The sequence below is a fragment of the Eschrichtius robustus genome, chromosome 8 (genome assembly GCF_028021215.1).
Source record: "Eschrichtius robustus isolate mEscRob2 chromosome 8, mEscRob2.pri, whole genome shotgun sequence".
In the NCBI taxonomy this organism is placed as follows: domain Eukaryota; kingdom Metazoa; phylum Chordata; class Mammalia; order Artiodactyla; family Eschrichtiidae; genus Eschrichtius; species Eschrichtius robustus.
Window position 1 is genome coordinate 111,464,008 of NC_090831.1, and position 21,911 is coordinate 111,485,918.

General features: G+C 39.7%; 1 protein-coding gene across 1 annotated transcript in view; it reads right to left on the reverse strand.

Annotated features, from left to right (window-relative positions):
* Positions 1 to 1,247: 1,247 nt before the first annotated feature.
* SLC35B4 (solute carrier family 35 member B4) overlaps positions 1,248 to 21,911 on the reverse strand; it is a 34,983-nt gene continuing 14,319 nt past the window's right edge. The window contains exons 2-10 of the mRNA XM_068549478.1: positions 16,124 to 16,237; positions 13,092 to 13,194; positions 11,860 to 11,909; positions 9,393 to 9,474; positions 9,113 to 9,173; positions 7,511 to 7,620; positions 6,085 to 6,160; positions 3,063 to 3,138; positions 1,248 to 2,214 (exon numbers count right to left, since the gene is read on the reverse strand). Coding sequence (XP_068405579.1) covers positions 1,968 to 2,214; positions 3,063 to 3,138; positions 6,085 to 6,160; positions 7,511 to 7,620; positions 9,113 to 9,173; positions 9,393 to 9,474; positions 11,860 to 11,909; positions 13,092 to 13,194; positions 16,124 to 16,237 — 919 coding nt within the window. The 3' untranslated portion in view covers positions 1,248 to 1,967. The remainder of the gene's footprint in view (positions 2,215 to 3,062; positions 3,139 to 6,084; positions 6,161 to 7,510; positions 7,621 to 9,112; positions 9,174 to 9,392; positions 9,475 to 11,859; positions 11,910 to 13,091; positions 13,195 to 16,123; positions 16,238 to 21,911) is intronic.

Here is a 21,911-nt window from a genome sequence, read left to right on the forward strand (position 1 = left end):
CTGTGTACATCAACACTGTTTCAGTAACTAAAAATTGTAATATTTCCCATCAACATAAAAAAAGTGATACTACGTCATGTAAGGCTCTATCCTGTTAGGAGTTACCCTGTCAAGACTCCAGATGTGCAGCCATCAAATAGCCCCTGGGGACAGGTTCTTCTATTAAACAATAAGAAAAGCAGCTTTTGTTGTTCTTGTTTTTAAGAGGATATTTAACACATGGTATTTATAGCACCATCAGTCTGAGGAACTCTACAGTACCTTTTGAGTCCATGAACAAGTTCACACCTAATTCCGCATCTTTCAGTGTAGACCTTCACTGGCACTGAACAGCTGTCAATGTCCAGAACGACAAATTGATCTGAAAACCCTGTGACTTAGGTGGAGAAACAGCATCCACATTTTATGTAACAAAAAACCCAAGCAGCCTAAGTGACTTCCCCAAAGCAACCCGGTGGTTCTAGGACACTTATCGCAGACCCATGAGAGAACAGCTCCAGATAGTAAACACACCACACCCTGGGTGAGCTCAAGAGACCCTGAGAGCCAAATCTCGATATAAGAACACAACCTGAACCCAGCGCAGAAGGAGGGGCCTCTGTCTGTGTGCGAAAAGATGGGCTGGTAAGTCTGACGGCCTCCAGAGCACGTACCTGTGTAAGACAATGAAGGTCCGAACTGAGTGAAGGACAAGGAAATAAAAACACTTTCATGCTCTCCTCTTCTCCCGAGTGATCACAAACCACACGAGAGCACACACACACCTACATGTGCCATCCTGACACTGTTCTTCTTTCTCAAAGTTATCCCATGGGAGGAAAACCAGACCTTTGAGATGATTAGCAGAAGGGGGGCATGTTTCTATTAATACATATGATAAAACACACACACTCCCATACCCATCAAGAACATTAAGATGACATCCCCCCCCCCCAAAAAAAAAATTTCCATTTTAGTTGTGATTTGGCCTGATACACCACATCCACACCCACTGAATATGTTGGTTCACTCATTAGCCTGGCTGGTCATAACTATCAGAGTTGCCAGGCAGAGCTGAACGTCTCTGGTTGAGAAGCATTTCAAAGGCTTAACCTCCCCCACGTGGAGCCCACCCTCAGTGCCTGTCTGTGCTCTCTGGGTGCCCCTGCCCCGGGGGCCAGCTTCTCCTGGGCCATCCTGGCGTCACCATCTCAGCTCGAGGCTAATGAATCAGAAAACTGAGAGAAGACACAGAGAAAAAGTCTCTCTTTCCCAATTCAAACACAACCTTTCTTTCTTATTAACACTGTGCCATACAGAGATGCTGCAGGTTTGTTCTAAGTACAGAAAGCAAAAGGTGTGAAAGCATATTACTTTTGCATAGAAACAAAAAAAGGAAAAATGTGGGAAAGGATTCCCACCAGTCCTGCCCCAGGGTCACCAGGGTGCACAGGGACACCTGCTTCTTTCCCGACACACAGGAGAAAGCCCAACCCCAGCATCACTGGTGCCTCGGTTCACCCGGCCACTCGGTTGTTCCTGGTGGGGGGGTGGTGCCTGGAGCGTCTGCCTGAAAAGTGCTGCTGTGGGTGGCAGGGTGATGGAACAAGGGGAAAGGCCACAGGAGGATAAAGGCTGTTACAGCAGAGAATCATCAGGACAGGGAAAATCTTGTCCAAGACCGTGGATGTAAAACTAGTAGCTCTGGGGACTCAGATTTCAATAAGCAACTACAATGCTGAAATTTTGGTAGAAACAACAAATGGAAAGGCTGTTCAATAGTGGAGAACTGTTCTTTTTTCCTATTTCAGGGTTGGGGGCTTCTATTCAGGGTCCACAAATGTTGGTCTGTATCGTCATGAGAAATCTGAGAAGTCCGTCCCTCTGAGGATTCTCTGGCACATGGGGGGTGATTCAGCATTAACCAAGGTGAAATGGTGGCCAGGCCCTGGCTCACTAGCCTCTGGTCTCTCTGCTCCAGGAAGGCCTCAGTTCTTCTTGGCCTCCTTCTGAGGCTGGCCTTTGGTGGTTCCCAGGTTGTTCCACACCTCTGTGTACATTAGGGTCCCAGTGAAGACAAACAAGGTGCCCAGCCAATGCCACAGAGTGAAAGGGTTCTGGAAGTACAAGATGGAAAAGATGAGGCTCACAAACTTGCGTAGAGTCACGACGAGGGTGACGGTGAGGGAGGCGCATTCTGTGGTCAGGATGAAGACGCCCCAGATGCACACGTACCTGGAGGGGCAGAGTTAAGGTGGTTTTCTGTAGACAACCCAGAGATCAGTGGGAGAACCTTCTGGCAAGGTTCTTGGCTTCAGCATTCATGTTCTAGGAACCAAAAAACATGGGGGTTGGCTACAGCTGCCCTGAGGCACTTCCTTGCTAGAACAGCCTGCAGAATTCCTGGCCTGCCATTGCATTTGTGGATCCTAACTTGAAACTGCCTGAAAGCCTCCTATTATTCTTATCCTGGAGTCTTGCCAGAGTTTACAGAGAAGTCGCCTCCCCAGTAATGACAGAAGGTAACACTCTCGGTAAAGGTGATCACACCTCTTCCCAAAAAGAACTCTGTAGGGCAAACGAATGAGATGACTTCAGAGCAATGAGGTCAATCTCAATCTGTTTCACTGTTTCAAAGACTCAAGTGATTTTTATAATGGACCTAACGGTGGTTCCAAAGAGCCATTTTAAAAATTAGGTTTTAGTTAATTTGAAATTTCTTGCAGGATTTTGTGGCAGCTTGTGAAACATCCTAGGACACTGGAAAACTCCATGTAGAAATCACAGCGCATTTCTGTCATATACTAATCCTTCATTACCCATTGATTTCTACACCTCCACCCAGAGCTTTTCCTTCCTGGTGCCCTGGGACTTACTGACCCTCCACACCACCAGCATCTCTTCCCCCCCTCTTCTCGCAACAAAGGAGCTCACTGGATGGGCCTGTCTGTCTCCTGCTTACTGCAGAAGAGATCAAGGCAAAAACGAAACTCATGGCACTGCACCATTAGAAGAAAAGAATAAACATTCCTATGCCAAAATACCACAGCAAAGGCCATATGGCAGAGGGGTGCAAAGGATACTGGGTGATGACATTCATGAGGAGGTAGAACCACATGATGGGCACTATCACACCAACCACTGGAACCTGATATAATTCTGCAAAGGTTAAGAGGAGAGAGAGTTATATCACTTCTGACAGCTTATGTTTTCATCTTTTTGAACAAAGTAACACAGATGAACATAATAGAAATAGAGGCGTTATTTCTCTTGCAAATACCTTTGGATCATACACCACTTACTTGCCTTGATTCGAGGCTACACCAGCCTCAAGAGTCATTACACTGGTTTCTTAAAACAAATTATAATTTATTTTACTTTTAAAGTAAACTCTTTACCGTTCACCTGAATAGGACCCCACTTCACAGAGAAAGACTGTGAAACACAGAGAGGTTCAAAATGATATGGTCTTAACTGACAGTTAACACAAGATGTAAGATAACCCATAACTAAATGCCATTTGGAAATATGTTCAATCCTTAATCAAAGAATTCTAAATTATACAAGGCTGTACCATTCTATATCTATTAAGTTAGCAATTAAACATTTATAAATAACATCCTAATCTGGCAAGGTGGTAGTGGAACTAGCAGCCATTCAGTGGGTGACAGTATAAGTTGGTGTTTTTTTGTTATAAATTTATTTAATTAATTTATCTATTTTTGGCTGCGTTGGGTCTTCGTTGCTGTGCGCGGGCTTTTCTCTCTAGTTGCGGCAGGCGGGGGCTACTCTTAGTTGCGGTGTGCGGGCTTCTCATTGCGGTGGCTTCTCTTGTTGCAGAGCACAGGCTTCAGTAGTCGTGGCTTGCAGGCTCTAGAGCACAGGCTCAGTAGTTGTGGCGCATGGGCTTAGTTGTTCCACAGCATGTGGGATCTTCTCGGACCAGGGCTCGAACCCGTGTCCCCTGCATTGGCAGGTGGATTCTTAACCACTGCGCCACCGTGGAAGCCCTGGTGTTGTTTTAAAAATCAATTTCACAATATGCATTAAGGAGCCATAAAAGTATCGCTTCTTATTCTTAGGAATCAATCCTAGTTAATTCAAAAGAAAAAGGTTTTATATATTTTGCAGTCATATTTATAATAAGGAAAAACTCTGAATCAATCTAAATGTCCAATGATAGAGCAAGGACTATGTAAGCAAAGGGAAGCAAACTAGATGAGGCGTTATATACTTGACAAAAAAAAAAAAAAATCGTAAAGATTATATATCATCATATAAAAAACTCAGAATGAAAGTGAAAAAGCAAGTATAAAATTATATCTACACAAGGATTACGACTATGTAAGAATGTATGCGAATAGAGTCAGGAAGGAAACTGGTAAAATGAAATTAGCTCACGTGTAGGGTGAGGAACTGTAACTTTCCTTCCTTTAAATACATTCTTATGTTAGTTTTATATCATGAGACTTGCACAGTAAATATGTGGGAGGAAATAAAATATCCAAGATCAGAGAATAAGGACATAGTAATCCTCGAAGGGTCAGTTCTTTTTATATTGCTAAATTGTTTGTGGGGCTTGAATTATACAGCATAACTGAAGAAAGTGTAACAAAGTGATGTTGAGATCCGGTTAGTAAATGAACATTAATTTTCTTTTGCAAAAAATAAAAATTCATATATATAAATAACTTATTAAAATTGTATGTCTGGATTAGTGGGAAATCCCCATAATTTGGTATTCTATTGTCTTTGAAACACTTAGCAAGTATTGAAATGAAAAGAAAGTTAACAAATGTTATTACTGTTTAATAACTTCAGAGAGTCACTGTATCAATTTGCTGAGGAAAGACAATCAATATGACATAAAGTATTTAGACAGATGTACAGTTCCCTTAGAATATTCAAGGATAACACGTTCATCTGAGACATTTAAGCAAGAGAAGAAAATGTATACTTAACTTAGGAATGATTCTAAAGATTCAATTTTTTGAAGGCAGACCTTAAAAAATTTTTTATAAAAATACCCATCCCTGTGACTTTTAGAAGGAGCATTCTAGTAACTAAATCAATATCAATCCTAAGGAATTTGATAATGTATTTATATCCAGCCCTTTGCTATGTGGGGACTCTAAGAGACCTTAAAAACCAGTGTCAAAAATCAGCTATATGTCAATTATACCTCAATAAAAAAAAGTCAGAAATGATTGAGTAATTCAGAGCCTTAAAAACTTTCTTACACACTGCCGCCATCACACACTTTTTTGCAGGCACACGGGACAGGCAATTCTGCAAACTCAGAGAACAGTCACAACTTCACAACTTGTGACCAGATAGCAAACAAATGTTTACTCAGCACCTACTGTCATTCTACAAAATACACTTACCATTTTAGGTCTGAGCAACATAAAAGACGTAGTTTTTAAAATGTGTATTTGTTCCTTGTGTATTCATCTGTCTGTATAACAAGCTATGTCTTTCAGTAGCTAATCGGATTATATCAGTAATTTCTTTCAAGTTAACTGGCAATTATTACCTTATTTATTAAATACTTTAAAAAGTAATAGCTAACTTACACTGTAGACATTTGAACTAATTTTGTTTACTCCTGCTGCCTACCTACCCTGTAACTAGGAAAAAGCCCTGTCATCATTTTTGTTCCTCCTTGCTCAGAGGCAGCTCGGCCTGGATCTGTGAGCGACTGCCTTTCCCAGCAAAGAGGGATGAACAGGAGTAAAGAAGCTGGACTGCTGCCCAGCTTCTCACGGCTCCAGTCACTGCAGTATTATTACTATTTGTTTGCATTCTCAGAACATCATACATTCCACCTTCAAATGCAAACACAAATTCCACAGCAAAACAGAAAATTTGAAGATACTGTCTTACTTCATTTGCAAATAATTGAGAAGTGCCTATAAAAGCTTTTGCTGCTGCAACCACTGATTAATGGCACTATGTTCCAGGAAGGTGGAACGGGGACTGTTTCCCGGGGGGACAGATGATTTGGATAAGATCATGAAAAAAGCAGTGGTCAAGTCGAGAGTAAAATGAAGACGTTGCCTCTGAACACTGTTAGGTAATTCTACTGGATAACCCCAAACTCACCAGAAGTATTGAATAGAACTGCATGGTCATAAATGTCAGAAGCCAAGAAGATGAAACCAGGAAGTGGAAGGGCATGCTAGGGGAAGAAACATTTCATGTAAATTTAAATGCAAAAACATTATAGAAGAATTAGAGTATCTTTACAATGATTGAAAGTTTTACAAGTTGTTTAACAAGCAATATCAAGAAAAGCAAGTCAGACTTATTTGTTAAGTTAAAAGTATCCAGTGCTACTGACCACTTACATTGTAGGGCATGATATCAACCCCCAACTGACAGTTCTTGCCCTACGAAGTCTGATGGTCATTACACACAAAACAAAAAAATAGAGCCAGCATCCTTTCCTCAACAAAAGGGAATGGAAAATTGAAACACACAGTCATTCTGCCCAAAGGATCTGCTACATTTTACTATTTTTGAGAACGGTTCAACAAATATAACAGATTTAAAAATTATATGGAATGTGCAGGCAGATTTTAGGGAGTTCAGGAAACTAGTGGGAAAAGAGATTGGAGTATAATATGAAGTTAGGGATAAAGAAATGAAGACAAGAATAAAAAGAGATCGAAGAGGAAGGGGAAACAATAGGTAAGCAAAGATAAGGTGCTTGACAACAACCCACCACTACTACCACCACAATAATAAGGAATCACAGTAAACATTTACCAAGCAGTTAACTATACAGCAGGTACCATGCTAAAAGAAACACGGAAACCAAACAGAATGTTCCTTTATTTTTTAAATTCTCAGCTGCATACTCTAGTTCTAATTAAATATCTCAAATTGCTTGTCTGCAACTTCAGTACAAACGGTTGGCAGGGAAGGAATCCCTGAGATTACTGAATCTGGAGGCAATGATATCACCATGACCTTGAGGAGCCGGGCATTATTTCAACAGAAAAGACGGAGGAGAAAGAGGAAAGTTAGAGGAGGTGGCTCTAGATCAGCAGTTTCAAACAAGAAGCGAAAGCATATATAATTAACTAATTAAACTCTCCGTCAAAGGAATAAAGCCCATCTGAGGGACTTACTCCTCAAATCCCATCTTCCCCAACTCTCCCAAATGCCTGGCCGTACATATTCTCCTTGGCATGGGGTTTCTGAAACTTCTATTCCCTTTCTAGGTTTCCATATTGGTTTTAACTTGATTTCATCTATAGGAACATTGGGTTCCTTGTCCCTTGGGGTTGTTCTTGGTTGGCAGACATGTTCTGTTCACACTGACTGATGATGATCACCTCGTGTAGAGAACTGTGGCAGCCTATTAAAAGTGCCAAAGTCCGTGGGCCCCAAAACAGTTTATTGGATAATAAATTGATCCTTCGACTACATCAGAAGGATGACATATCACATTTGAAATAACATATTACAATAACAATAACAACTCAGTAATTTTCATCTTCCCTGGGTTCAAGAAACTGCTTACGTTATAAAACAAAGCCTCCTTGGAGTGTTTCCCAAATTGTTTGTACAGAGTCTCTTGGAAAATACCCATCCTTGCTGACATCAGAAGAGCGAAAGTCAGTGCCCCAATACCTAAAAAGCAAACATCGGGTTACAAGATGCCTGCATTTGCTAACTTCCAGATCTTTTCTTAATGAATGTTAAGTTCTACAAACATTACACACTAAATGTGGAACACGTACAAAATTTTAAAAGAAATAAAAATCAACCACAATACTATCTCTCTCTGTATATATACTTAGGTAGATATTTTATGCTGAGACAGGATCATAATGAATATATAATTTTATATCTTGCTTTCTTCATGACCTTTTTCCTGGATTTTCCTTCAAGTCATTCATTAAAATTTTTTCAAAAGTATGGCTGCATATTATTCTATCATGTGGATGTACCATACTTAAATGTCTTATAATAGGAGAATGGTTAGATTACTTCCAATTATTTCATCATTAAAATCAACGTACACCCTAGAACACAAATCTTTAAACAAAATGTTGATTATTTCCTTAGGATAAACTCTCATAAGGGGGATTACTGAGTCAAAGGTTGTAGACATTTTAAAAACTCAATACATACACATACCTTTTTTCCCAGAAAGGCTGTGCCAATTTACCATAAACAGTTTATATGAAAATGGTTGCCCTAACTGCATCCTCAGCAGCAATGAGAATAATCATTTATTATCTTGCCAATATAAGAGACCAAAATTAAAAGGTACTGCATTTTGGTTTCAATTTGCATTTCCTTGATTACTAGACTAGCAAGGCTGAACATAAGTTTACTGAACATTAATTTTGTCCCCATGAATTGTGTGTTCATGTCTTTTGCAAGTTCTTATTGGATAAAGTATCTTTCTAATAGTTGATAAAGAGCTTTCTATGTTAAGAACAACAACCTAAAGAGATAAAGTTTCAAAGTCAAGAGGTGAGGAGAATGCAGTTCTTTCATTGCTACTTTCCTTCCATTTGGTCAGTCTCAATATCTTATTGCCATCACTAACTTTCCCCTCTCTATCATACACAGCAAGGGCAAAGCTCTATAGGAGTTGTTTAATTAATTCAACAAAGAGATATTTGTATTTTTAAAAACTCCCCAGGAGATTGTGGTGATCCGTCAGGTTTGGGAACATTGCCACGTGGAACAGCTTATGAGGAAAATAAATCTAAGATTTCGAAATGGGTCTCTTGGAAATTTAAAGAGTCAACTGCTGTAATGTGCCCTCCTTTTGTAGAAGCTTCCGCTCAGCAGACAGATCATAAAGAAATGGATGATACTCTATTGCTCCCAGAGAGTGTGATGGACAACTAGACACAGAACTTTCTTTCTACACCAGTGGCAACCAAGAAAGCATCCATGCTGTAGAACACGCTACCATGAATACACACTTTTTTTTTTTTCGTTTCTTGAACACTAAGGTTCAGAGATAAATAATCCCAGATGCCTCTCTCTTCTATGGCATAATTTGTTTAGCCGAAGCTTCTTGCCAAGAAACATATCCCTTAGGAGAAACCTCTGAAAACAGATCTGCAGAGGCAATTAGCTTTATTGTAATTACTGTACTTGCCTAGCAACCACCATGCGAATGCCTGGAATCCATCATTCTCACTCGAGCTGGACTGGGAAGTCTAGGAAATAAGAAAAAATACGAGGTACAGAGACCAGAACTACATTCAAGGGGCCTCAATACAAGGGAAATATTTATGTTACCCATTTCCCTCTACTCTTCTCTTTCAGAGATTTAAATCCTTGTATTACATGAGCATTTACATTTATTATATCATTAATAAGTACCTGGGCCCCCAAGGCAAGTAGTGAATAGAAATCATTTGTGAACAGATTCTTACCACCTGCTTTGCTGACATGAAAGTGCAAATAAATATCCCCACAGACACCAGGGCAATGGAGGTATATTTGAATACACTGTATCTGCAAAAATAAGAAAAAGAGCACCTCAGGAAAGCACAGATACAAATTTCCACATGATGTTGACAGTCAGATGGTTCATGAGAGCACACATCACCTAAACACAATCAAGGGGATCACTTCCCAGCAGAGTCCACGTAAGTCTGTGCGTGAAAGAATCAGGATGCTGACGAGTTTCTAAACAACGCCCTTTCTGGTGGTGTTTAAGACAGTTTGTTTCCCATAGTTTGGGCACCAATAGATTGTTTCATCAGAAAACAAAGACAGACCAGACATGACAGCCCATCCTGCTCTCGAGTCCAGATGAAAGCCTGATAGATCTTAAGGGATGCCTGTTGCTTCTCCTGGCTTCTGGGGCCCAGACCTGAGTGTGAAGAGACACAGCAGGCAGAGGAAGGACGGAAGGAATGTCAGGGACCAGCAGCAGGACTCCACACGCAGAAAAGAATTCAACTGTCCCTTTTCAGGGGAGGGGACTGTTTTTACGTCTCTTAAATATTGTTTTTAAATGTTGGCATAGTTGGATAAAGCAAGTAATATTAAACTAATAGGACTATTACCAGTAATAACAGCGGCATTTCACATTAACTAAAATAGTATCAATTAACATCCCTCTCAGGCTCTTGGTGATAAAGCAAAAGGCCTCAGACAGGAATGAAAAGAAGTTAAAACCTTACATCTGAAGTTTTCTACTCAAATACTTTGTATAGTTCTGGTCACAGCGCCTCAGAAAAAGGCCAACGGAACTGGCTGAGGGGCAGAGCAAGGGACCAAGAGCACCACGCTAGAGAAGAGGGGCGGGCGAGGACACAGGCACTGCTGCAGGCAGAGAGAAACATAAGGGAACTCTTCAGCCTGCAAAGATCAGACAGAGAGGTCTAAACAATAATGAAGGTCATGGTTAAGGTGAATATAGATTTGGTCTTCAAATCCTGGAAAGGGGAACACACTATAAACTTGAAGGGTGCTACTCAAGATAAACAAAAGGAGATAATTACTAATCCATGATATTAGACAGTTAGCTTAGGGAATTCCTGTTCTCTGGGTGATATAGACTGGAGAGAGTCAAAAAAGACTTAGAGAGATTCAAGATGACAGACTAAAAACAAGCTCTTAAGGAAAACTGCAATGTTTAAGGCCCCTGACATTTGGGGTATGTCAGGAGAATACATTCCTTTTATAATAAGGAATTATATATTATACATATATATATGTATCCCTGCTATGCGCCAAAATCAAAAGTTGGAAAGACCACGGGTCTGTCCCAATGTGAACTTTACACTACCAAGAAGCACAGGGGTCACTTCAAAGATAATGAACCTGACCATTACCTCCGTATGCATGAATAGAGAGAACCTAGAAAAGAAATCAACTACAATGGTGCTTATCTGGGGAATACATAAGCCTCAGGAGATAAAGAGCTCATGATAAGGAGCCTTTTCATGACACAGCCCTTATTACTTAAAAACTCTAGCTTCCCACACTGAACTGACAGCTACTTTCCAAGCTGGTAGAGTTTTAATACTTCGGGCTGGGTACTGAATACACTGAAAAGCAGGCACCAACCTGCACGATTTTGGTCTGAACAGTGAGGATGAACTTCCCCCTGAGAAGTGTTCCAGACTGCATGGGCTGTCTCTGCCCCACACACCTCTCCTCCCTGGGAGTGAGGCTCCGAATGAAGGTGAGAGACAAATGCTTGGAAACAGCATCCCAGATACTTCTGATATTTCCCAACCGTACCCAGATAGAGCCACTGGTGACAGTTACAAAGAACGGTCCTGAAACTTTTCATTGCATCTTGTTTGGCCACTTGGGCCTTTGTTAGGAATTTTCTTTATAATACGTACGATTATTTCTTAGCTCATTGTGTTGTACACTTCCTAGGACAGCACTGTCCCACAGACCTTCAGTGAAGCTGGCAATGTTCCACATCTGGGCTCTCCAAGACGGTCACCACTAGCCACATGTGGCTACTGAGCACTTAAAATGTGACTAGTGAGATGGAGAAACTATATATTTAATTTTATTTACTTTTTAATATTTAAATTTAAATGTAAATAGTCACATGTAGCTGGTGGTGACCACGTGGGACACTGAAGTTCTAGATCAATTGGCTTCGTAGATTAGTATGGTACTAGAGATTCAACAATGACAAGAGTTTATTAATTCTACACAGAGAATATGCTGCTCCAAAGCCACAGGTGGGGCCTCTTACCTGGTCCACTGCCTCAGGAATGGGCACCACTGTCACAGACAGAACTAAGAAACAAGGCAGATGGCCAAGTGCAAACTTATCATCACTATGAGAAAAGGAATCCAGATGAGCTTATGGCTGGGGCTCAGCTTATCCTTCCTATACACAAAATATAGAAGAGTATTGTTTACCTTTTCTTCAAAATGATAATCCCTAGAATCATGTTGGCAATTAGAGAGCCCTGTGAAAAGAGACAACAGAGTTTTAGTGCACTAGGGAAAGAAGATAACACAATTCAAGATAAGTATGAACAGGGGCAAGGTGGGGGAAATAGCTGGAAAGGAGGAGGTTCGGATGAATGATCAGTGAGGTTCACTATGTTGTTAGGATGGCAAAAATTACAAACCATAACAATCTACACGTAAAATAATACAACATGTTAAAGTTGACAATGAGAATAAAAATGATCAATTCTCAATAAGGGGTCAAAGCTGAAGCTGGGCTAGCAGGAATGAAGTATGTTATAGACTTATTTTTGTCCAATTTCCCATCTAATTTATAAGAGCCTTTAATAAGCTTCTCCTCACCCACAGTTTGACTGAATGAAGTTGTGCAGGGGTCTGTCTCTTGTCTGGAAAGTTGTCAATCAACCAGCAAGTGTCTATTGAAAGTCTATTCTGTGATCAATGCTCTGAAGGTCATCTTAGTCATTATAATCAGCTCTGGAAAGTTGCTTTAGGGACCACACATTCCATCTCACAAAAATCTCAGGCCACACAGAAAAGTTATAATTCCAATTTTTACCCATTTTGCATTCTTCTGCAATCCTAACTATATTCCCTCTTGAGTTCCTTTCCTGTTCTTCAGGGAACACTCTGTTCTTATTTATATGCAAACTGGCTCTCCCACCATGCATGAGGCAAAGATGAAAACCTCTGCTGCTTTGGGAGAAACCCTACCTTCGTCAAGAATTTCCTTTTATGTAATTATCTGAAGTTTCTATTTTCAAAAATAATCAGAAAAGAGAAGTATCTATATCATGTACTAGAAGTAAACGTAATTTCATGGAAGAAACAGAAAGTGATGAGAAATAAGTTAAATAACATTCATAGCAAGAACGAATATAAAACCAACCAGATGAAGAAAATTAAAGGTAAAATCTGTTATCCAGGGAAATTTTAACTTTCCTTTTATTAATCACCTGTAAGACCTCTGATAAATAAAAGTAAACCATCCACTTTCATATTTCTCTTTTTGCCCTGCTTCTCAGATGAAAGCCAGCCTCTGCTTATTCATCCATGGACCTATTCTTACACCCTAGACTTTACTCCTTATAGGCCCTTTCTACTTTTGTCATGTGTTTAATGGACCCACTTTGCTGCATTTTCCAGAGGAACAGGTTCACATGAGCCGGCAGACTTACAGATCTAAATATCATGTGCAGGGGCATGGCGATGTTGAGATTCAGGGCGTAGTTGTTCACCACGCTGACGGTGAAGAACATGGTCACCATTACGGCGTAGTACCTGAGAGGCAGAGACAGCAGCTCATCACACAGGATCCACGATTTCAAGAAAATCAAGTAGAGAAGGAAATACATATTTTTGGTTAAAAAAGTATTGTGCTTATTTCCTCTGGATTAAAAGATCGTATCACTATTATAATGTGAAGTCAAGCACCAAGTACATTTGAAAATACTTCACAAAGCCAGAATAACATGGAAAAAGTTTGAACTATAGAATGTGTTCCAAGAAACACTATTTTAATATTTTTCTAGTACGTACAGCAACTATAAACGAGGCTTCAAAAAGAGTTACCTGATAGGCAGCAATAGGTTTTTTAAAGTGAATGGATAATTTTTATTATTGTATCAGTTCTTTGTGTATAATTTTCATGTAGCTCTAAAGAACTTAAAAATTGTTAAACTCTCTCAAATATTTCCTCTATACACTTGTTTATACTATTAATTTTCACTGTTTCTAAAGAAAAGATGTGCTAAGTCAAGAGTTACTTTCACCCTAGCAACTGTTAAAATTATCCCACCTTTTGAACCAGTGGCCTCCAAATTAATGAGGGCATCATTTGACTTGCATAGATTTGTATTTAAAATTAGGGCCCCTGTTTTTTGAGAATGTATAGGTCTTTAAATAATAATAAAAAGCAAAAACTAAAAGAAATCCAGGAACTCTAATCATTTAGAAAGATAAAGGGATGAACACAAATAACAAGTTATAAATAAATTAATATTAATTAAATAATTTTTAAGATGCCTTTCACACAAATCAGCTTAAACCATTTAAAATGCCGTTTTTTGGTAGGTCAAAAGGGGTTGAACATCAGCAATTTCATATGATTCAACCTAATACATTCAAAAAGAGAAAAATAATATTTGAAGTACATGGCTAAAGAATGCAGGGCAAAAGTGAATAAGTGGTTCCATATTCTTCAGGAAATGTCGGAAGTCTTTGAGCACAGATCCCCATCCTTTTCACCTTCGCACATCTGGAGAAGGTGACAGCACTGAGTCTTGAGTTATCTTCCCTGACAAGAACCAATTTTGCGTTCCTGGTGAGGTAGGGGGCTATCGCAGCCACACCAGGGCTAAATGAACACAGTGTGGAAAGTCTGAAGAGCTTCACAATGAATGCAGAACACAGTAATACACACATGCAAAGTTACTGGTGAGAGCTACTTCACAGCTTCTAAATAATATACTACTGGTGATTTCACAAGCTTTCTTGCCCAATTTTCCTAGTTCCGTCTTGAAAAGATGCCATCTGGAGATAGAGGTCATCAAGTTCTTTCAGGATAATTAATTCCAACTATTCCACATCGCTACCTACATAGTATTGCCTAGAAATCGCTCACGGGGATGAATGACACAAGCAAGATTTTGATTAGGGCTTCTCAGATAGAAAATAAAATAGCCGGCACGAATTGCACACATGGGAGCATGGTTGTCAGGGCAGGTTCATGGGGAGCCTCCAAGGGCAGGTTAGGGAGTTTGGGCTTCACTTTGAATCTAATCGTGACCTGAGTGCATGTGGAGTGGGTGTCATGATACAATGGTAGGAAGCTGAAATGGAGGGATGAAGAGGTGATAGGCAGGAGGTCAGCCAACCAGGCTATTACTATAAAAGTCATGGTGAGAGTGAATACATTCCTGAACTACGCTAGTGGCAGCCAGAGAAGAAAGAAATAGTGGAAGGAGGAAGAAAGGACCAGAGGAATCAAAAAATGCTGGGGCTCCTACTCTGATATAAATGCTGGTCTTGGGAGCAGAAAGTTTTATGCAGATACTAAAGCCAATGGGGGAAGGGAAAGTATTCAGAATATTTAGCATCACCTTGGGATATTTAAAAATACAATATTAGTAACAAAATTCAGCCAGATTTTCTATAGCGGGCCACTCAGGAAGGCTGCAAAATAACACCAATGAATCTTAGCCAGTCCTTGGATGCATTCACACCAGAGCATCCCTCTCAAAGAGATGAAGTGACACTATCCTACTAAATACAACTGGACGGATTACACTTTGTATGTGTGTGGTTCTTTCTTTTTCTTTTAATTTAATTAAACAACAAGGACCTATTGTACAGCACAGGGAACTCTACTCAGTATTCTGTAATAACCTATACAGGAAAAGAATCTGAAAAAGAATGGATATACGTATATGTATAACTGAATCACTTTGCTGTACACCTGAAACTAATACATTGTAAATCAACTATACCCCAATATAAAATAAAAATTAAATTAAATTTTAAAAATACACTTTTGACTTCAAGTCTCTCACAGCAAGAATGCTGTTTTCAATACACTGTTTATTATAAGATCTGCCCTGTTTTCTGTTTGGCCCCATGAGTATAGTTATGCAACTTTGGACTAATGGATGGAGGTCTGGAAGCAACAATTTTACCTTAGCTTGCCGTTCATTTTCTTTTGATTGAGGTGAAAGTCACATAACATAAAATCCACCATTTTAAAGTGAACAATTCGGTGGTATTTAGTACATTTACAATGTTGTATAACTACCAGCTCTATCTCCAAAAGCCATTAGTCTTTTAAAAGTAACAACGATACCACTCTTAACATATTTGATAACTTTACTAACAAGAGGAAAATATGCATAACTGGTTAAAAATTGGTTGTTATACCAGGCCTTTGACCATATACCAGACAGACACAGACAGACAGACAGACACACACACACACACATATCTATAGTTGCCTCCATCAGAGTTATTTTAAGTGTCGTGGCAGGAATTTTATTCTAAAAATAGGCTCCCTGGAGCGTCACAATGTATTAAATTCAGAAAATGAATTATTCTACTGATATCTTTGATACCAATCTTATAAAACAATGCCTCATATTCCTTTTATACAGGTACCAGAAAAGCTCTTAACTTAAAAAAAAAAAAAAAAAGGCTAAAAAGAGACTTCAATGTGCCATACCTTATTGGGATAACTGGATGCTTCCTTCCCAAATCAGCTTCAAAGAGGAAGCCTTCCACAGCGATAAATAAAAATTGTGCAAATGTCACAATGTTCCCGCATCCTGGATGCTTCCTGTGTAGTGAATAATAAAAAGAAAAAAAAAAAGACACAGAAAACTGAGATAAAGAGCACTAAGAATTGTTTTATTCATAGTTCAGAATAACAGGGAAGATGGATTTCTGTTACCCACTGTCCTGCTTTATCTCAGTTTTCATATCCCACGGATCACACACACTTAGCAACAGACCCACAGAGAAGAACGTCAGCTTTCTTCCTTTACTCTTCCACAGGTATAGCAGGCCATGAGTAAGAATGATAACGCTCGTTCCTAGAACTATGATACAACTTTCCCAGTGAACTGTAGGAAGGTGGTCATAGGTTCTCATTGAGATCCTCACTTAACCAAGAGGGCTTTAGTCCAGATCCTCGTCAGCTTGGGCACAAGGCCCAAGGTCAGAAATATGCTCAGGTCTCCTGTAATGTTTACATATCCTCCCAACCAGGATATCTCCGAGACTGCTGTCAATCAAAGACTCCTACCCAGTGTTAATGACAGGGATGTTACCTTAGACAGAATCCCCATGGGGGCAACAATGGTGGGAGACTGGGGGCGGAATCTTACTATTTTTCTAAGTATAAAGCAAGGGATATACATACAGCACATAAGTCCATATATAGTGTACCTGCAGAGGGATGATTAGGAAAAAATGTCTACAAAGGGTCTTTGGTGGGGCTGGGGGGAGGGGCAATAATGAAGGCAAGACTGAGGAGCACTGCGGCTGTCTTACTAGTCTCCACCACCCTTAATGCAAACGTATCAGGGACTCAACAAACGTTCGTGGAATTCAATGGAACCTCTTCAGTGATCTACTTAAGGGCTGGGGAATCTTCCACAGTGACTGTTAGGAGCAAATCTACAAGGCAGAAAAATTCCTCTGACATCCCTCTTGAGGCACTCTGTGAAAGTCAGTTACTTAAAATGTTGTGGTTTTCTTGAGCTTGTCCTCCATGAGGCACTGCCCAATCACTGGAAGAAGGACAAAGGGAGCAGTTGTCTTTGCTCTCCTGAGGCCTCCAGAGTTCCCACATTACCAATAATCCCATATTACGAAATATAGCGCCCTGTTCTGTATTTTCATCTTCACCAAAGACATTTACCCAAACCTAGTGATGAGAGGGATTTAATTGTATTATTGTATATTAATATAATGCTATTTATTAAAAACAACTCCATTCTCTATTGGTGGTATTAATATCAAACAGCAATGCCAAGGATCACATTCTTAAATACTCCCATCAGGCATAAAAATAAATAACGCCAAGCATAAGCCATTCCCGTACAGAGCTGTGCTTACCATTGGAAGCGGAACTCTTGTCCCGCTTTAGGCTCTACTACCTATGAAGGTTTCCTTGAAAACTACTGCTCTATATGCAATTCAATGTTTTCTTTTAGCACTCCTTATGTTTGAGGGACAGGGCTAAACGTTGCAGGAATCCATAAATAACCATGTAAGACATTTACCTCATTCTAGGAGCTAATTAAAACCATTAGCCTAAATATGAGTGACAGGAGAGGGAGCTTTAGCTCCAGATAGCTCCTGGCACAGTGCTCTTCAACTCTGGCTAGGCTGCTCTTTAACAACCGTAAGCCTGAGAAGCCTCACCCTCCCAGGTGGGGTGGGGCTCTGGATTTGAAAGCTTGCTTCCCACTAGATCCTAATGTGCATCCAGAGTTGAAAACCACTAGTGCAGGTCTGGGGAAAGGGCTTGGAGGGGTGTGTGTGTGTGTGTGTGTGTGTGTGTGTGTGTGTGTGTGTGTGTGTGTGTGTGTGTGTGTGTGTGTGTGTGTGTGTGTGTGTGTGTGTGTGTGTGTGTGTGTGTGTGTGTGTGTGTGTGTGTGTGTGTGTGTGTGTGTGTGTGTGTGTGTGTGTGTGTGTGTGTGTAAGATGCACAGGTAATTCTTACCTGTTGTCACAGCGTTGACAGCCAGTCCACAGTGCTTAAAAGCACACAATGACATGCCGGATATCCAGCTATGCTGCTAACCTTATGACAGTAGAAGTTTATTACCCTAAGTTTAGTTTTCTTATCTTTAAAATGGGAACAGTATTAGGGCCTATCTCATTGGTTTATGGTAGAGTAAATAAGCCAGTCCCTGAAACGCACTTAACAGAGGGAAAAAGGCAAAGACTAAAACACCAGGATACCTTCAATCTAAGTATAGGAACCCTTTTAAAGAAATTTATGTTGAGCAATTTTTCTCACCTGTAAAATAGAAGTGATGTGTTTTTAACGTCATAGTGAGGATTCAATGAGAAAATATATCGCCAAGCACAAGACTTAGTCCAAAAAGAGCTCATTATACTTCTTGTTTTCCCTTCCATTTTCTCTTTCCTGAAAGCTTAGGACAATTCAATTAAAGAGTAATTATCAAGAACCTATTTTGTGTGCAGGCAGGTGCTGGCTGAGAGGGAGCTGCCAATTGAATGAGACCTGATCCCTGCCAAACATGGACTGTGAGACAGTAGGAACCCAGTGCCCTGTGGGGATGGTTAGAGAACCGTCCTATTCATCTTCACACCACCGATCTCTGGGCACCGAGTCTGGCTTTCACCCAAGCAACTGAATGAATGTGGGATGCCTCACTTTAAGCAAACATGATCTAGAATATGAGGACTGTATGAAAGTTAAAAATAAACTATTTCAAAAAATGATTCACTTCTAAAGTGTATTCTTCATAGGATGTTTTAAAAGGCATCATAATAGGATCATATCAAGGTGGCAGAGGAGTAGGACATGGAGCTCACCTTCTCCCACAAATGCATCAAAAATACATCTGCATGTGGAACAATTCTCACAGAATATCTACTGAACGCTGGCAGAAGGCCTCAGACTTCCAAAAGGGCAAGAAAATCTCCACATAACTGAGTAGGGCAAAAGAAAAAAGAAAAAAAGAGAGAGAAAGGAATCCGGACGGGATCTGCACCCCTTTGGGGGAGTTGTGAAGGAGGAAAGGTTCCTGCACCTGGGGAAGTCCCCTCACTGGTGGCAAAATCAGCTGGGACAGAGGGGGAGCTTCAGAGCCTCGGAGAAGAGCGCAGCACCCTGTTTGCAGAGAGAGACCTGCATAGAAGGTCAGTGCTGCCAGCACTCCCCAGCTTGGGTCGCTTGTCCACTGGGGAGGGTCGGGGCTGGGTGCTGAGGCTCAGGCTTCGGAGGTCAGACCCCGGGGAGAGGACTGGGGTTGGCTGTGTGGAGACAGCCAGCACACCCTGAGGAAAGAGACAGCAAATATCCAAACCAAAAACAGCCCTCACGCCAAAAAAAATTAAACCCACACAAGCTACGCAGGGACACTCCCGCATATAAATAGCCCTCCAAGACTACCGTAGATAATTGTTCCTCCTAAACTCACACAGTAAGAGAAATACAAGCAAAATGAAGAAGTAGAGGAACGACTCCCAGTTAAAAGACCAAGAGAATTCCCCTGAAGAAACAGACCTCTTCAGTCTAATAGACACCAAGTTCAAAAAACAGGTAATGAAAATACTGAAAGAATTAAGAAAGGCTATTGACAGAAATGCAAATTACTGTAAAAAGGAACTAGAAACTATAAGGAGGAGCCAAGAAAAATTTAAAAATCATTTGCCAAGACAAAAGCTGAGGTAAAGGCAATGAATAGAATGAATAATACAGAAGAAAGAATAAGTGATCTGAAAGATAGAATAATGGAAATTACCCAATCAAAATAGCAGACAGAAAGCCAAATGAAAAAAAAAAAAAAAAGGAAAGCAATAAAAGAGACCTGTGGGATAATATAAAGCATGCCAATCTACATATAATAGGGATTCCAGAAGGAGAAGAAAGAGAAAAGGGGGTTAAAAATGTATTTGAAGAAATTATGGCTAAAAGCTTCCCAAACCTAAAGAAGGAAACAGATATCCAGATACAGGAAGCACAGAGGGTCCTAAACAAGATGAACCCAAACAGACCTTCACCAAGACATATAATAAAAATGGCAAAAGTTAAAGAGAGGATTCTAAAGACAGCAAGAGAAAAACAAAGAGTTAATTACAAGGGAACCCCCATAAGGCTATCAGCTGATTTCTCTACAGAAACACTGAGGGCCAGAAGGGAGTAGCAAAATATATACATAGTCTTGAAAGGGAAAGATCTGCAGCCCAGAATATTCTACCCAGCAAGATTATCATTTAGAATAGGAGGAGAAATAAAGAATTTCTCAGACAAGTAAAAACTAAAAGAATACAGCAATTCTAAAGCTATCCTAAAAGACACATTGAAAGGTCTGCTCTAAATAGAAAAGAAGCAAGAAGATACAGGAAGGAGGAAATCACAACTGGAAAGTAAATCACTTAAATTAGCCAGTATACAGATCAAAAAGAAAAAACAAAACCTACTTGTGAAAGTGAAGATAAACACAAGGAACAGCAAAAGGATAAACATGAAGATGTAAAAAAGACGTCAAAATCATAAAATGTGGGGAAGGAGGGTAAGAAAATTCAGATTCTTTTTTTTTTTTTTTAGAATATGTTTGAGCCTATATGACTATCCATCTAAAGCAAGCAGATACAGGAAGGGGGGTTAACATACGTGAATAACAGGGCAACCATAAATCAAAAACATACAATAGATTCACAAAAACCAAAAAGAACACAAGCATAAAAGGAAATCATCAAACCACAAAAAGAAAAACAAAGAAGATACAAAGAATCAACTGGAAAACAAGGTTTAAAATGGCAATAAATACATATGTATCAATAATTACCTTAAATGTCAATGAACTGAATGCTCCAATCAAAACACATAGCGTGGCACACTGGATTAAATAAACAAGAGCCTACAATATGCTGCCTACAAGAGACACACCTTAGGGCAAAGGACACACATGGATTGAAAGTGAGGGGATGGAAAAAGATATTTCATGCAAACGGAAATGACAAGAAAGCAGGAGTTGCAATACTCATATCAGACAAAATAGACTTTAAAGCAAAGGCTATAAAAAAAGATAAACAGGGACGCTATATAATGATAAAAGGATCAATACAAGAAAAGGATTTTACACTTGTCAACATATATGTACCTAATATAGGAGTACCCAAATACATAAAACAAATACTAATAGACATAAAGGGAGAAATTGATGGGAACACAATAATAGTAGGAGACTTTAACACCCTGCTCACATCAATGGACAGAGATGCTAAATGATACAACAGAACAGTTATATTTAATTGATATTTGCAGGACATTACATCCAAAAAAAACCCAGAACACACATTCTTTTCAAGTGAACATGGAACATTCTCTAGGAATGACCACATACTAGGGCACAAAACTCACCACAACAAATTTAAGAGTATAGAAATTATTTCAAACATCTTCTCTGACCAAAGCAGTATGAAACTAGAAATCAACCACAGGAAAAGAACTGAGGAAGAATACAAAAAACGATTACATGGGGACTGAACAACATGCTACTAAAAAACCAATGGGTCAACAAGGAAATCAAAAAGGAAATTAAAAATTACCTTGATACAAATGACAATGAAAACACAACCGTACAAAATCTATGGGATGCAGCAAAAGCAGTTCTTAGAGGGAAGTTCATAGCAATACAGGCCTTCCTCAAAAAATAAGAAAAATTTCAAATAAACAATCTAACCTACCACCTAAAAGAATCAGAAAAAGAAGAACAAACAAAACCTAAAGTCAGCAGAAGGAAGGA